General features: G+C 38.3%; 3 protein-coding genes across 4 annotated transcripts in view; 1 reads left to right on the top strand and 2 right to left on the bottom strand.

Moving 5' to 3' along the window:
* The window catches only part of LOC134812274 (protein TFG-like), a 38,714-nt gene extending 28,857 nt beyond the window's left edge, over positions 1 to 9,857 (top strand). The window contains exons 3-10 of one of the 2 annotated variants that reach the window (XM_063819614.1): positions 150 to 308; positions 484 to 567; positions 842 to 1,006; positions 4,486 to 4,625; positions 4,847 to 5,113; positions 5,334 to 5,384; positions 5,584 to 5,694; positions 8,697 to 9,857. In XM_063819614.1, the coding sequence (XP_063675684.1) occupies positions 150 to 308; positions 484 to 567; positions 842 to 1,006; positions 4,486 to 4,625; positions 4,847 to 5,113; positions 5,334 to 5,384; positions 5,584 to 5,694; positions 8,697 to 8,924 (1,205 nt within the window). In that variant the 3' untranslated portion in view covers positions 8,925 to 9,857. The remainder of the gene's footprint in view (positions 1 to 149; positions 309 to 483; positions 568 to 841; positions 1,007 to 4,485; positions 4,626 to 4,846; positions 5,114 to 5,333; positions 5,385 to 5,583; positions 5,695 to 8,696) is intronic. The other variant, XM_063819615.1, reaches the window with a different exon arrangement.
* Positions 1 to 15,858, bottom strand: part of LOC134812277 (dTDP-D-glucose 4,6-dehydratase-like) — a 263,853-nt gene that overhangs the window by 209,373 nt on the left and 38,622 nt on the right. The window lies entirely within an intron of this gene.
* Positions 9,846 to 15,858, bottom strand: part of LOC134813162 (CAP-Gly domain-containing linker protein 1-like) — a 51,083-nt gene continuing 45,070 nt past the window's right edge. Inside the window, exons 7-17 of the mRNA XM_063820849.1 lie at positions 14,065 to 14,154; positions 13,695 to 13,913; positions 13,396 to 13,554; positions 13,074 to 13,247; positions 12,678 to 12,794; positions 12,449 to 12,548; positions 12,018 to 12,314; positions 11,550 to 11,897; positions 11,240 to 11,405; positions 11,021 to 11,097; positions 9,846 to 10,874 (exon numbers count right to left, since the gene is read on the bottom strand). Of these exons, the coding sequence (XP_063676919.1) occupies positions 10,633 to 10,874; positions 11,021 to 11,097; positions 11,240 to 11,405; positions 11,550 to 11,897; positions 12,018 to 12,314; positions 12,449 to 12,548; positions 12,678 to 12,794; positions 13,074 to 13,247; positions 13,396 to 13,554; positions 13,695 to 13,913; positions 14,065 to 14,154 (1,989 nt within the window). The 3' untranslated portion in view covers positions 9,846 to 10,632. The remainder of the gene's footprint in view (positions 10,875 to 11,020; positions 11,098 to 11,239; positions 11,406 to 11,549; positions 11,898 to 12,017; positions 12,315 to 12,448; positions 12,549 to 12,677; positions 12,795 to 13,073; positions 13,248 to 13,395; positions 13,555 to 13,694; positions 13,914 to 14,064; positions 14,155 to 15,858) is intronic.

Below are 15,858 nucleotides of genomic sequence, written 5' to 3'. Positions count from 1 at the left end.
TACCAAGCTGGATGATGAAAAGAAATTAAAACAAAGCTGATTTAAAAAATTTCCTCTAACAAAGCTTTCGACTCTAGTAGCGGGTTTCTAGTTTTTCATATAGGTGTTTAAAAAAAAGATTGCTGTATCTATGCAATACGTTTTTACAGGAATGTTGATAATAAAAGCAAGACTCGGTGACGAGTTTAGAAGGGTGCCAATCCACAACGAGGACATTACTTACGATGAACTTCTGCTCATGTTGCAAAGGCTGTTCCCAAAGTGTTTGTCACCTACCGATGATGTTTTACTAAAATACAAGGATGAAGGTAAGGTTTGTTTGGATGATGTATGTTTGTTGAAACATTCGTTGAGTCACCCAAGTCATTCAGAAGTTTGGATTTGTGATAAAATTTAACAACAATGTCATATCGTGTTTTTACTATGCAACTAAATGGCTTAAACATATTATCTTTTAAATAAGATAATTATCTTCATCTTCAGACGGTGATTTGATATCAATTGCTGATGGATCTGATTTAATGTACGCTAAAGCGTACAGTAGAACTTTATCTCTTACAATATTTGGTAAGAAATTTAAGCTTTAAGTTTTAATACTACTAGCTGTCAGACAATTCAGAAACGATGAATTTATCATTAATGAACTGAAATCGTTGTTGAGGAATGAATTACTGAATGCCTTAATTATTTATCACTCAGGAGTATCTAAGTCACAAACTCTAAAATCGTTGAATAAATGGTGAAAAATTCTTGGTACAACTAACTTACAATCTTTGTGTTTTAATATAAAATATCATCAATCTGTCTCGCCAATCCAATAAAAAACGACCATTTTTATCAGTGAAAGGAAGAGATATTCCGGCTGTAGACATATCTACGGTACGAGCCATGCGAACAGAGTTGGTTTCACTCCGAGACAGAATAAACCGAATACTCGATAAGTTGGAGGATACATATCCTGAGCCACCTAAACCCACTACTCCTCAGATTACCGAAACCGTTGAAGGTATTAAGTTTTGTGGATTCGTTAGTAAACGTTATATAGGTAATATTGAAACTTGATTTTTAAGAATTGAGAGTCAGATATCCAGAAAAATTATTGAAAAACATAAACGAAATTATAGTATCGTGCTTCAAAACATCCAAAAAATTTACCAAAATAATGTGGTAGTTTTTAGTTGAAAAATGATATCTCAAGAAATTCAATAATTTTTCACGAATCCCCCCTTGCCCCCTTTAATTGAAATGCTGAACAAATTAATACTACAATTCAATATAATAATGTCGTTCATGATAATATCAAATATGTTAATATCATGGAACTTGCAAAACTAGTAAAACTAGCTTTCAGAGTTTGATCCCGTTAAATTGCATAACTTAACATCTACAGTACTTTGAAAACAAAAATCATACTCCAACAAAATTAATATAGCTTTTTTTACATTTTGTATTATAAGGTAGTAACGGTAAGGCTGCTTTAAACATTCAAATTATTAAAAGTTATTTTTAGTCTAATTCATTATTTCATAATAATTATTTCAGAACTGCTCTTAAAATAACACTCTCACGGCAGATCATATTCCTATATATACCAAGAAACTCGTAATAAAATAAATAAAATAAAATAAATAAATAAATAAATAAATAAATAATAATATATTTTAAGAAGTTAAGAGCACTAGTGTTGGATCACAGGATTGAGTTTTTATAGTACCAAAAGTAAATAAATCTTACACAAAGACTGCCACATTATATCATACCACGTTCAAGATTGTTCAAAGCTCTAGTTAACGGATAAAGTCCTTCTAAACTTTTAAACACCTTTTAATATAAAGAGGGGTAGAGTTGTAGACCGGGTTGTACGAACACGAGTGTTGGGGTTTCTTGCTGAGACGAGATGACATTGTTGCTATCACAACAGCAAGAGATAGACACGTTGATGAAGTGGGCTACCACCGATACTCCGTGAAGGACTATGTTAACGAGCCACTCGACTGGGACCGGGTCATCGAAAAGAAACGGCCAGATTAGAAATGCGCAGAAGCCCAGTGAGATTATTGCTGTAAATAAGGTGCATTATAAGACGAAGACTGAAGAGCTCACAAAAAATCATTCGGTCACAAAATAATAATAAGTTTTTTATCAGTTGATTGAAATATAACATGATGTAATTCTCCCCCTTCCTCACCTCCCCTCAACTTACTTGATATGACTCCTAAGATGATCATTAATGTCCTCATTCTCACTGAAAGTAATATTGTATGGAGAGTTACATAAAAAATGGCAAAATTATCTATCATAATTTACGGCATTCTTTAAAAAACCATAATATGTATATTAATTGACTAATGATTATTTAAAGTATCCAGACTTAATCGTATGTCAGTAAAATATTACACTTAATTCATATTTCAAAGACTGCACTTTATAAAATTTAAAAATAACCTTACCGCGGTCTTTTTTAATTTGATATATTCTCATCCCTGTCATAGTTCCCGCTAGAGCTGTAGGTGCCAACAGAACCAACAGCATTATCAATATATATATAGCTGTAAAAGTAAATGATTTTTTAGATTGGCGTTTGGCATGTATCACTAACATTCTCTGGATAAGAAGTTTTTTTTGAACATTTCTAGCAATATTTATATTTTGTAGTGAAAATCTCGTAAATTATATGTAAATAATTTGCGCTTACACTTACAACCAATTGTCGGGCCAATCCATATAGCATTGTAAACTATCATAACCAAATGAGCCAATGTTGCTATGCCGGCACAACAAGCTCCTACCCAAGGGGAAACAGACCGAGCATCACCACTCATTCTACAGCAGAGTCTATTCTGAGAATATTGTGTCAAATGGTCTATAATATAAACCAATTTTAAAACAACGATCAGATTAAATGTAGGCTCAACTCTCCCGAGAATTGTAGCGAAGGTGAGAAGCTTGACTAGAAAACTCAAACGGAAACCAGAAAATTTGATTGAAAATGATTGAGAGTTAGCACTCTAGCATAAACATAGCATATTTATAGATCTATAATCGAAAATCAAAAGCTTACTTTTACTTTTGATATCGAGTATAAGCGTCCATAGTGACCTCATCATAACGCACGTGCTAATGAATTGTTGATTCAAGTCGGAGACTGGAGTAGTCAGAACATTTGGCGTTGGTTTTGCTTTTAATTTTACTTGATCGAATTTTAACAATTTAACGTAATTATTCACAAACGAATCGTGGTTTTCTGCATACAATCTTGCGTCATTGAATAATGTTAACAAGTAAACAAGCATGACAAATGTTACTTTAACAAAGGATGTCACGTGATAAGTAGTCACGTGATAAGCTGGGTAAGCTCTTTACCTTGTTTAACTTTCACACCTCATATTCCTGAGCCACACAAAAAGAAGAAAATCGGGCAAACAAATATATGAACTGGAACAAAATGAACAAAAAAGGTTCACAGTTAGAAAGTCGAGACATTTGTAAAGCAAGATATCATATTATATCATATACAATTTTCTACTCTATTAACTTATCTCTATTATAATTCAAAAGATTCTTTCTGCTGTACGACCGCCCACGTGCAAATCAGACGATAAATAGGAAGTTGCGTAGTTACCATGGTAACGAGGGTTAAAAGTGCACTTGCAAGTTGCACGTGCAAGGATTTGAGAGGGGCATTTTGATCGGTTTTTTGTTATTACGTGGTGTTCAGTGCGAGTTATAGTTTAATTGGCTGTTTCTTCGGTTGTGATGGATATTTGTTGGTGCTGTAAAAACTGACTACGAAAGAATACTATTAGCTTCCTCCCTGTGACCACGGGCTTTCTAGTATTATTATAATACTAGTGTAACCCGTGCCTACGGCCGGGACTTCACTATCGCAGTTGAAATGCAAATGTATAAACCCGCATATTATATTTGAAAACACACATAGCATTGTCGTATGAAAGTATAAACCTCTCTACAGTCCAATCATACCGCAATGAGTGCCCCCTCCCCTAATAAGCTTACAGTATTGCATGACAGTGAATATCGAGGCTAACCTAATTATGATGTACCGAAAAAAACCAGTCCCGTAACTCGGAATACAAAAGCTTCATTTTGCTTTTGATATTGAAGGTTAGAGTGACAAACGACTTAATTGTGAAGCATATTTAACGAATAAATTATCTACATTCCACACCGGAGTAACCAGAAGACTTAAACTTGGCGTAGGTCCAAATACTCGTTAGGATCATTTCTACAGTATGTGCCCCACCTTAGTCTTATAAAGACAACTGAAACTACAAAACTTCCTAACAATCTTTCTTTCGTGAGGTCGTCATTTTGTGTCCCACTGGTTATTTCAAAATTATACGAAAAGTAGATTTTGGCCGGACTTCACCCAATATGAGTAATATGAAAAACAAGAAATTAAACCTGTTATTAAGTGACCTAATTATGTAACCTAATTACTTAATTACCTAATCATCCCGACAGTGAAGAAGCCGGTTGTAGCAGCAGTAAAGCACGACCCAGCCACGACGGCAGAGTTTGATCCTCTGAACAGCAGTGGCAGGGCTCCCAACAAGCAGGAAGTTAAACCCAGCCAATCTGCAGCCAGTTCCCTTTCAAGCGGGGTAATAATCATATTAATAAATTAATTAATTATAGTAACCTATGGTATTTATCCATTTGAAAAAAGTTATTGTTAGCTGAGGTTAATTTTTCCGTTCGAATCCCGGCTAATTTAAAAATGTTGTCGTCACAGTCCACAGAAGATGATTAAGATAATATTACAATTTACATCGATCTTTAAAAAACTTATCTGTTTTATAAAATAACACAAATCTATTTTTAGAGCAGTGCAACATTCCAAATGAAAAACGGAGGTCGCAGTGAGTACGACATGACCAAGCAGACTGTGACAGTAACACCCAGCCCCCAACAAGGACCCTCCTCCCGCACTGAGCCAGAACCTGTCACACCAACTCAAAGTGTGAGCAGTCAGCAGCAGAGTGTGAGCAGCCAGCCGTCCCAGCCGTCCCAGCCGAGTGTTGCACCAAATCAGCAGACTCCACCCAGCCAGCCTGCAAGTAATCCTAATTCGCCCCACCCAACTGCTTCGGTTAGTTTTCGTTCTTGTTGTAGCGATATTCCGAATAATTGAAGAAAAAGTTTAAAAAGTGAAGATTACATTAATTTTAACTAATGCTCTGCGGAAGGATAATTAGTCATAAAGCTCGTATCTAGCACGTGTAGTAACTAGGGTGATTAGTCCCAATTAGTGGTATCTAGTGGTGATTAAAGTGGTGATTAGCGTTGCTAGTACTAGATCAAACTCACAGGTCACCGCCACTAGTGTACATTACCAACATTACAGACCTGGCCAGTTACAGGTAGATTGCTAACGTCCGTTAATTATCTCCCAATTATCAACCCATTAAATAATAAGTATGTCACAATATCTTGTTCCACTGAGAGGTATTATATATATGCTAGCTGTTTACCACCCGGCTAATCACGCTGCATGTTTCGCTTGAATAATCATAGTTCAGTTAAATATTCATGATTTGAAGATACTACTGTATCCGTTAGGTCAGTGGAGGTACAGCTGCGCCCAACATGCAGGGAGGTGCAATGCAGCCCCCAACTCAGCAGCAGCCCCCAACTCAGCAACATTTTCAGCACTACCCTCCCCAACACGCGGTTTGTCTCCAGTTTATTTCTATTAGCGGACCATTAGCTTACTGTTTGTTTATGATTCAAGCTCTTTTTATTGGGGTGAAGTTTTACTGTGCTGAGAATGTTTGAGTTAGTTTACTCTAGTAGCAGTGTGTAGTTGTGCAATTTGTTTTGCTAACTTTCTAACAGGGCAACATTTCTAAATATTCATCAGGCGCAAATTTTGAAAATTTGTATCTTGGTCTCTGAGCGTCGTAGACTCGAATTTTCACTTAAAATAGCCGCAATTCAAAGGCCACGTTTATATCAACTTTTGAAGCAACATAATAGAGTGGTGCTTCGTTTTTAAGATGTTCACAGAAAATCCATTTTTGGCTCAATGTAGCCCCGGGTCTTCGTAAAGTGTAATTGCCACCAGAACACGTTAGTAGATAAGGAGACTTGTTATGGAGCATGAATTTTGGTGGGAAGATTTAAAAAAATGAAGTTGTGAAGCAGAAAACCTGAATCAAGACAACCCACTACAAACAAAAGATCGAACAGGGACTGTCTATGTAAGGTTTGTAAGCGTGGTCAGAAGGAACACAAAGCAAAGCACCAACACGTTAGAACAATCATAACAACTGAATAATAGAATGAACGGGTTGATACGGGATAATAGTTAGAACTACTCAATGTTGTATTTCGATGAATATGTTCTTGCGAATTCGAACCAACGTAGCATCGGAAGAGGAACACGATTAACTCTCACATGATACTATTGAGTTTTGCAATTGCAAATACCAGACCTGTTTATTTCGGGATTGTAAGACTGAGTTGGGGAATGCTGTTTGCACTCAAGTATTGATTTTACTTTACCGGGCCGTTGTCCTCCGCGGAATGGTTTAGTTGTTCGTACAAGTGACATACTACAACTTCGGCAACCTGACTACTTTACATCACCATAAAATTGGCAAATTGCCGGGTGTTAAATCTTTTACTGAAACCCAAAAATTAGTAGAATTGACTGTTGCTTCGTTTTAAGTGGTATAGAATCAATTTAAATTAATTTACAAATTTGTGCCTGAGGGGTATCTAGAAATTTTGCCCTGTAGGGTTAGGACTAGCGACAAAAATTGCGTACCTAAACGAAGGACCCTGCCTGTGTGATCAAAAAGTCTGCACATTGAAGTACATTCTCAACTACAAATGTTTACTGTTAAGAAGCAAAATGAATAAGCGTTCGAGATGCTACAGTAGATTTTGACTTTTCGTCATGAGTGAAATGAGAGAGTAACATTATACTGCATGTGTGTTATGTGTGGCATGTTAGATCGATGATTTCGGTGAATGAGACACAAATATCATACCTCGTATAATTATATAGCGCACTTATAATTATATTATAGAAAACTACCACTATCTCAGATGAGGTTTAAATTGGCAAAATGTTTACCTAAAATGCGCGTATTTAGGAGTTGACCGCACTCCATGGATCATCAGCCGGGTAAGATCCGCGGCAGTGGGACCCTTCTTTCTGTGAGATCCTGTTACTTCACAGGATCGAACAGAGAAAAGGGCTGGCACGAAGAACAGATAGTGAAACTATTTGTTCCCCCCACTGAGGCGCAAGCAAGGGTTGTTGCCTGGCCTTTTTAAAATCCAAGTCGTGGTTGCTAAAATCCTGATAAAATCGTGATAGTAGCTGCTAAAATGATAAAATCGTAGTCTACTAAAACGCAGACACAGTGCTGGTTCTTTGTACGTCACCTCAGATGACAGGATGAGAACCGATAAATCGGAGGCTCATGCTTTGAGCAGCGATCGGTTTCACTTCAATAATGAAGGGCAGTGAAACCGACTGCATTGGGACGACCTTAGCAGATTGCAACTCATTTGTTTGAGTGCTGGTGTCTGCTGTCTGCGGATTTTCCTCAGGTGCGGTCGCGGCGTCCGCCACCACGATTCTTTTGGGCATTCTTTTCTCTGCTGCCCTTTCCATTGTGCTGATTTTATTATCAAGGTACTCCGCGAACTCATCGTTCGCCAAATTGCTGGTCAGTTCGTAACTGGCCATTCGGCTTTCAATGTCCTCGAGAGCAGTGTCCTGGAACGTGCCCAGCAAACTCCAATCATGCCGCCTAGAGTGACAGCTAGTAGTAAGGCAAAGCTTACCAAGAGTAGGATCTCTTCGATGATCATATCTTCTTTGGACGTCGAAGAAGGCTTTGTATATAGTATTGATTCAAGATTATGACAACTTTGAAGGAATACTGGCAGGAAGATTACCTGTTGTCACAGTATTTATACACAAAGCCAGCACGTGCAAGTTTCAAATCAGTTGCACGTGTAAATTGACTTGATTGAGACTAAACTTAAAAGGTTGTTATGGTTACAAGGATCTCGACTGCTGTTGATCATCGGTTGGTCTTTTTAGACCTGGGAACTTTGAAGTTCCCTTGTTAGATACAGAGAAGTGAAAGGTCGGTTTAGTCATTTTGTGCCCCTGGAAGCCTAGTGCTGAATCCATTTTAAAAGGGGAGAAGGGGTCAGTTCAAAGCTTTTAATAAAACATACAAAAACTGTAGAGACAGTTTAACGCAAATTAATTAGGATACTTCAAAATGTTTCCATTTTTGAGAATAGTTTGTCACGTTATTTTCTATTGCTAGTTTTCATAGATATTATTTGTTTCAAGTCTACACCGTTTCAGTAGCCACTGCGACGCACGCGCAAAAATATTGCAAACATTGTAGAAATTATTGAGTAAAAAACTATATTTTTTGACAGCACGACCGAAGTATGGTGTTGTACGAACAAAACATGGGAATGTATGACCAAAGTATGGATTGGGTCTTGAAAATTATTGAAGAAAGAACCCAAACAGATTCTTACTCCACACTAGTTGATAAACATCTGGATTTTAAAATAGGGACGAGCGTCGAGCATCAACCAACGGACTGACTTACAGAGTGACAGTGCAGACAGACTAACCACTAACATCGCAATAATAACAAACACTATTTCTCACTTTTTCTTTCTCTCAGTACCAGCCACAGTACGCACCACAGCACCAGCAACCGCCTCCCCCTCCTCCTCAACAACAAAACTACTACGGAACACAGCCTCCTACTGCCACGCCTCCCTCCTCCCAGCCTGCTTACTACCCGCAGGGCCCCACCGCAGTTAGACCCGGCAACATGAGCGCCACTGGAGCAGGATTCCAAGGCTACCCTGCTCAACCCTACCCCAATCCTGGATATCCCAGCTATTGAAGTAGTGGTATCAGCTGCCAACGGAGGTGAACGTTCGTAAGGGACCGTAAATGCTCGTTACACTAGCATTACTCAAAATCAACGGTAGCAGACAAATGAAATGTTTCGACGAACGTACGTGGAGTGTCTTTTGGTACAGTGATTTTCTAGCTTCGATGTAGATAGAAATTATATTTGTTTATATAAGGATCATTTTTGGTCCAAATCTTTGCTGTTGCAAGCGGCCAAGTGAGGAATTGTTATCATTGGCTAGAAGAAAAAAAATGAAGTTTCCATTAAACACGGTCATTAAAATAGATATTTGGATCCCTCCAAGTTATAGTAATTGTTCATAAGTTGTTGAAAAAACGTGTCCTTAATTAAGATAATCATGCAAGCTTGCCAGACATGGTGAATTTGTATATTACTATTAGTTCACAAATATTTTATTAATAAAGCCTAACAATTGCCTAAAATAGAACATTTTCCGAAATTGACCTTGTGACCTGATTACAACTGCAACTGCTCTAAATACTCAACTTGGGATTGTTTTTGATCAAATTTGTTCTTCAATTAATATGCTATTTGACCATCGCTGATTCATATTTTTTTTCGTAGAAAAATCGCCAGAGAGAAAGATTGTAGATGATAGCTTTAACTTGATTGTTTAACTTGATTCAACTTTATGTTTATAAAAACTTATAAATATGTGAACGAGATTCATTCTTATTTTATATATTTGCATCGTCGTGAGAGATGACGGATTTTTCTTAAGAAGTTTTCAGTGCGAAATTTACTGAAAAATTGACATTATTATTTTGTTGGGACCTTTTAAATTAAGTTCATCTGCGAGTTTTAGTCCTCGAGAATTTTTGCCTCAGAAAAATTTAAAACCTACCGAAATTGCCTATGTTTATTTAGAGAATTAAAAAACTTGAATTTTGTAAAACATGATCTGCCTGGTATAACTTGTTGACAAAATAAATACAGTGCAGAACTTCTTAAATAAGGTAAATATTCATAAATATTGACTTAACTCTTCATAAATAGACTTAAACACATTTGTCTTCAAAAGATAAAAAATAGACCTGGGCACGAGATTTTGAGACACGAAGTTCAAGTACTGTAGCACAACGTCCTGAAGCTACAAATCTGGGGCACGAGGTTCTGGGGCATGAGGTTCTGGGGCAGGTAGAAATCCTATACCCGATGCAGTTAAAACCTATATAGTGGTGACGTCAAGCCAAGGTGTGTATATTGTTTTTAAGATTTCACTTACTTCAAAGTATAGTATAGAATTAAGAGAAATCACGTATTTTACTGTCTAGACTTTCTATGTTCTACGACAGAGTTGTTTAAAGCAAAATAATGCATCTAAATATCCTAAAATAAAAACGTATATCAACAAGCACCTTTGTCCTTTTCGGTGATCACTGATCAATGTATTAAAACAGATAATCCTTACAATATATAATAGATCCTTCGTGAAGTCCTTTCATTGGTCAAACTCCTTCTGTACAGAATAATATTAAATCTACTTACAACAAATAATTCTAGATCATATTATGATACAACATTTCAAATCGTCGTCTCAGTCTGTACAAAGATACAAAACAGAACAGATCGTCTCGTTTCTCTCACCACCATCTCTTTAATCCAGTCGTGTCCATCAGTGCAGAATATTAGTATTAGGTAGAGGCCAGGTTGGCTTTGTGTCCAGGCAGAGTGTTCACACGGAGGGGTAAACCAACTGTACTTTATTAATCGGGATGAAAATACCGCGTTTAGGCTTGCATTTGAAGTAGGTGTGGTTTTGATAGGTGCCATCGTGATTTCCTGTGTTTGTGTTAAGCTCTATACCCAGATATTGACCATCCTTGCCGACCAATCGTCCCGCGTATCGAACTGTGCCCCGTTCGAGGTCAGTCCCTCTCTTGAACACCACTCGACATCCCAGTTGTACTTCGTTTACTGAAATGCAGGTTTTGTATTTTGGGACAATAATTGGGTATCCCTGAACTTGGGTTATAGTCGTTAAATTCTAAATTTGTATTCCCGCAGATTTGTCTGGCTGCCACCCAAGACATATTCAAATGCCAGAAGCAAATAAAACTTACTGTTTTGGGGTGGTTGGGTGGCCCTGGGTTCGGCCTTTTCCGCTTCATCATCACTATCTCGCATTCTTACTCTGTTACTGAAAACATTCGGCCATGAAATTACTTTTACTGAAAAGAATTCAACTTCAAGTCTAACGTCAGGTCGTTCATGATGTATGAAGTCAGTCATTCACAGTTGGCCGTTGGGTGATATTCCCAAATTCAACAACCAATATGTACCTGGTGGCATTATTCTTCTCCGGTAGGGCGTAAGACTTGCCACTGTAGGAGTATCTCGTGGCGGGATCATACTTCCTTGTGCCACCACCAGATCTCATATAATCCATCTGATCTGATCCGTACCCGTTGGTAGAAGTGTATCCGATGTTGGGGCTCGCTCCTGAGCCTGAGTTTCAATGTTTTAGTTCTATTGAAGTAATGGAGTAGTCCGACAAAACAATTTGATTAGAATGTTTATGAATTATACGGACAATATTAAATGATATAGGATTTGTTATCTAATCTACGAATTGTAATCTAAGTACTGCACCTCCGTTGTATCCGGTGACGGCACCGTCGTAGTTGGTCTCTGGAACCTGCTGACGTAACCAGGCTGTCGAGTTCCATGGTTTAGCGTCGTTATTGTTCAAATTGGGCTCCAAGTTGTTGTTCTCCTCCACTCCACTAGACCACTTCTTCTCACTGATTTTCCTTTTGTCAGAGCTGTTATCGGCAGATTCAGCCTTGATTCTATCGTACACACTGGATAAGTTGTTGAACGGTTTGGGCTTGTTGTTTTCGTCAGAAACTGTGTTTTCTGCGCTCAGGTCGAGTTTCTTGTACTTCTCCACGATAGCCAGTGCCTCTCGATATGTGTCGTCTTCTTCAGCAGCAGCTGCTGAAAAGAGGTGAAACTGTATAACAGCACACTTTCATCACAGGATATATAAAGATGTCATGATATTTGATAATCTACATTTACCAATTAATATTCCCGCGAAATGATAAAATTAGTAACCTGATGGTTTGGAGTAGGAGGTTGGTTTTGAGTACTTGCTCTCAAACGGCAGGTTATTCTCGGCTGGGAGCTTCCCATCGAACTCAGACTCGCTAATTTTCGTCCTTCTGGTGCTCTCCACCGCGTGATCTGACTGTCTGTCCTTCATGTACGAGTCTGTCTTGCGGTGCAGCTGATCTGATGAATGCTCCGGAACACGAGTTGAAGACAGGAACTCTGATTTACGGTTCTGATCAGTCATGTTGAGGGGTGCAGATTTCCTTGTGTAAGGTGTGGATGCCATCAGATCTTCGTCGTCTACAAAGAAGAATAAATGTTGATTGTTAAGGATGCGACAAGAATCAATCTTATTCTATTAGTTTGGGCATTTAATTAAGATTAAGTCAATAAATATCTAGAAAACTAGTAAAGATAAGACGAAGATAACTCACTGAAATTAAGCTGACCAGGAACAGTTGGTTTGTAAGTTGTGTCCTCTGTTTTAGCAATTAGAGGATGCTGCCTCGCCTGTCTTCTATTCAGGTAGGCCAACTGAACAAGTGGGGTGTACGTTAGATAATGGCTAAAGAACAAGATTTTATTGGATGTAAATACAGATTACAGGGGACACAAATATAAATCACCGCATTAAAGAATGAGGCTCCCAAGCGAAATACTCACATCATCATCTTCCTCCCTCTTCTTCCATTTCTTTTCCTCCTCCTCCGCGTCTCTTTTCCTCTTGTATTCCAACTCTATCTCCAGGGAAGAAACTTTGTTCTTCAACTTCTCTATCATCTGATGGAGACGAGATGTCGCTCGTTCAGTGTGCTGCTCAAAAATCAGCGATAATCATCAGCAATAATCAGCAGATCCCATATTTGGTTTTGATATTAAGCGATAATCTACAGCGATAAGCAAAAGACCCTTTTTTAAGATTCGTTACACTTTATATTGCTTTTAACTAAACACAGCCGATAACAATCATGGATTTAAAGCTTTTGAATTTTATTCATATCTAAACCAATACAGCTATCAATAAATAATGATCTAGCATTCCTACATTCCGCCACTCACTTTCTCAAACTCTGAAGTTTGAAGGGAGAGCTGGTTGTTCTGACGTGTTAGCTCCTCGTTCTCAATCGTCAGTCTCTCCACCAGACCCCGCATGTTGTCCGCTGATTGGGACAACTTCTCTGCTTCCCCCAGCTCCCGTCCTTGTGCCAGGTACTTGCTGTGAAGCTCCGAAATCTGGGACGGAAAATTTTGAAATCTTTAATTATGAAACGGCCAAGAGTGAGGTTTGTGAGGTATGTGCCATTGTATCATGTGATCTTCGAATAGTAATACTTGATCACAATAATTTTTTTGCAATCGTTTCCAACAAGTTGTCAGGTACCTCAGCCTCGAGTTTTTCTGTTGTTTTCTTCATCTCACTGTTCATACTCTCGTTTGTGGTTCTCAATGTGTCCCTAGTTTCCCTCAGTTGAGCAATCTTCTCTTTTCCTCGCAGCAATTCCTCCTCAAACTTCATCTTGTCTGCTAAACATTCCTCTGCCTGTAACCAGGACACAAAATTAACAAACAATTTTCTAAAGAGTGTGACCAATGGCATTCATTTTCGCGCAAAATCTCAAAAGAATTAAAGTTATCAGTCGACGATGAAATTCAAAGTTTATTAATTCGTCGGAAGCTCACCCTTTGCTCAGCCTCAGCAAGTTGCCGATGTAACTTATCTATCTGTCCTTTCTTCCAGTCCTCAACCGGATCTTGTCTTGTGTTCCCTATTTTCTTGTTATAGTTCTGCTCCTGCCGTAACATTGTCTTACGAAGCTCGCTCAGTTCCTGTTTTAGCTCGTTGTTTTCTCGTTTGACGATCTCTGCTTCGGTTTGTGGCCCGAGTGGTCCGTCAATTACCTGTAGTGGTCGTCAATTAGCTAAATTAGCATCGTATCGAGATGAAATAATGTAGATTGAGGAAACAGTCTGACTTCTGATCCGGCATTTGGGTTTAGCTGAAGACAGACGGTGTAAATAATCCCCGCGATTAATTAAATATGCAACTGACCTTTGATAGGGTGTTCAGTTCTTTTGCTTGTTTCCTATTTTCTATTCTCAGTTTACTTATCTCTGCCTTTAGATCTTGAACCTCTTTCTCCTGAAACAGACAAATTTTATGTTTACCAGCAGAAATTTGGTTTGCAGGACGATTACAGCATTTAGCGACCAAATTGCACGAACCAAAGATCACGCAGTGTAACAGTTCGTCTCCTGGTGGAGAATGTATTTCTACACAGTCTAGATCTACGTGTTTTGTTGTGAAACAAAACACTATATAAATTAATAATCACTAATCAAATTAACGAACTTTTCACTTAATCAGAGCTTATAGAAACATGTGTTCATAATCGACGCCAAAAGACGGGTATTTATAAAATGAATTTGCATGCATTCTCCGAAGTTGGAAAATTGCCAATAAAATCAAGAACATTGTGCGGTACTGTTCCTGTGCGGTACTGTTCCTGTGCGGTACTGTTCCTGTGCGATAAAATGGTGATGTGATAAAATCTGACTTACAAGCTTAGCTACGAGCCAACTATTTCGTGCTTTCATAACAAGTGCTGTACAAATTGCTGGAATAGCGACAAAAATAAAACTATTTACTAGAACATGAGCCATTTTAGAGTGTACTAAACACGCATTGAGCAACATCATGCAGGATAGAGATCTTGTCTTTTGTCAAGTAGAGTTCGGAGATATATCGAATAAGAAGGTGACTCTGATTACGTCGTCGTCAATACTTGACAAAATAATCAATATCAAGGCCCCTATGGGACTAAAATTGTGTATACATGAGGTAAGAATTTCTGCTGAGAAAAGTTAATCTAACTATAACTTTGGTATGCAATTTATGAGGAGTGATGCCTGATGGGACAAAATAGTAATCTACGGCGTATGTAATCGTTTACACAGAGATCTAAACGATTAGATGGCGTCGTTCGGTCGTTGACTTTACTGTGGTGACCACCCTATATACAAGACTGTTTTATCATATAACTTACTAAAATTAATGTAGACGATCGATCAAAATGTTCAATATTGCTATTCCATGTACTTGAAGGGCACTGACAAGATCACGACGATAATGGTAAGCAGAAGTGATACCTGTCTACAGGCAAAGTCTGTGTGAGCTATTTAGCTGACAATGGGTGTATACAGCCGGCTTATCGGGGACTCGTTGCTATGGAAATAAACACTAAATAAAGCTTTTTAAAATTGCAGAAAACTTACTTTAGCACGGAACATAGCATAGTAATACATCTCCAACTATATGTACTAAATATACTATGATGACCTCGAACATTTGAGAGACAAATCGTAGTTAAAATGAAAAATGATATGGGAGTACTCAGTACCGTTCGATAGTTAGAGCCCAAAGAGTGCATGTCCAGGCTAATGTGTGATGTAATTTGGGTCGCAAGGTTGCAATACATTAAATGGGATTAAATCATCTTATCTGTTATGAAATTCAAAAAGAGATTCGCGCTCATAACAACGGTCCGTGCATGCAATCCAGTGGAACGAGCACATGTTTAATGATATCACGTGGTAGAGGCAGCGCTTGGACAGTTTGTTTTCATCATCCAAACTGAGCGCGGTGTTCGCGCGCGCCGTCCAAGATGTTGCATTATCACGTTGGGCTATGTTTAGAATTGTCCGGGCCACCATCACGTTTTTGACTGAAGGGCGTTTAAGAGGTCTGTCGTCGGACAGATAGTCGTTTGTGTTGCATGATAGACAGAACAGTTGACCTCAATATAAAGGAGAACGACATCATAAATTACAGCTTTGAACCAATGTA

This window comes from Bolinopsis microptera, chromosome 3 (genome assembly GCF_026151205.1).
Source record: "Bolinopsis microptera isolate Bmic1 chromosome 3, MBARI_Bmic_1.0, whole genome shotgun sequence".
Lineage (NCBI taxonomy): Eukaryota > Metazoa > Ctenophora > Tentaculata > Lobata > Bolinopsidae > Bolinopsis > Bolinopsis microptera.
This window is presented reverse-complemented; position numbering and strand designations above follow the sequence as displayed.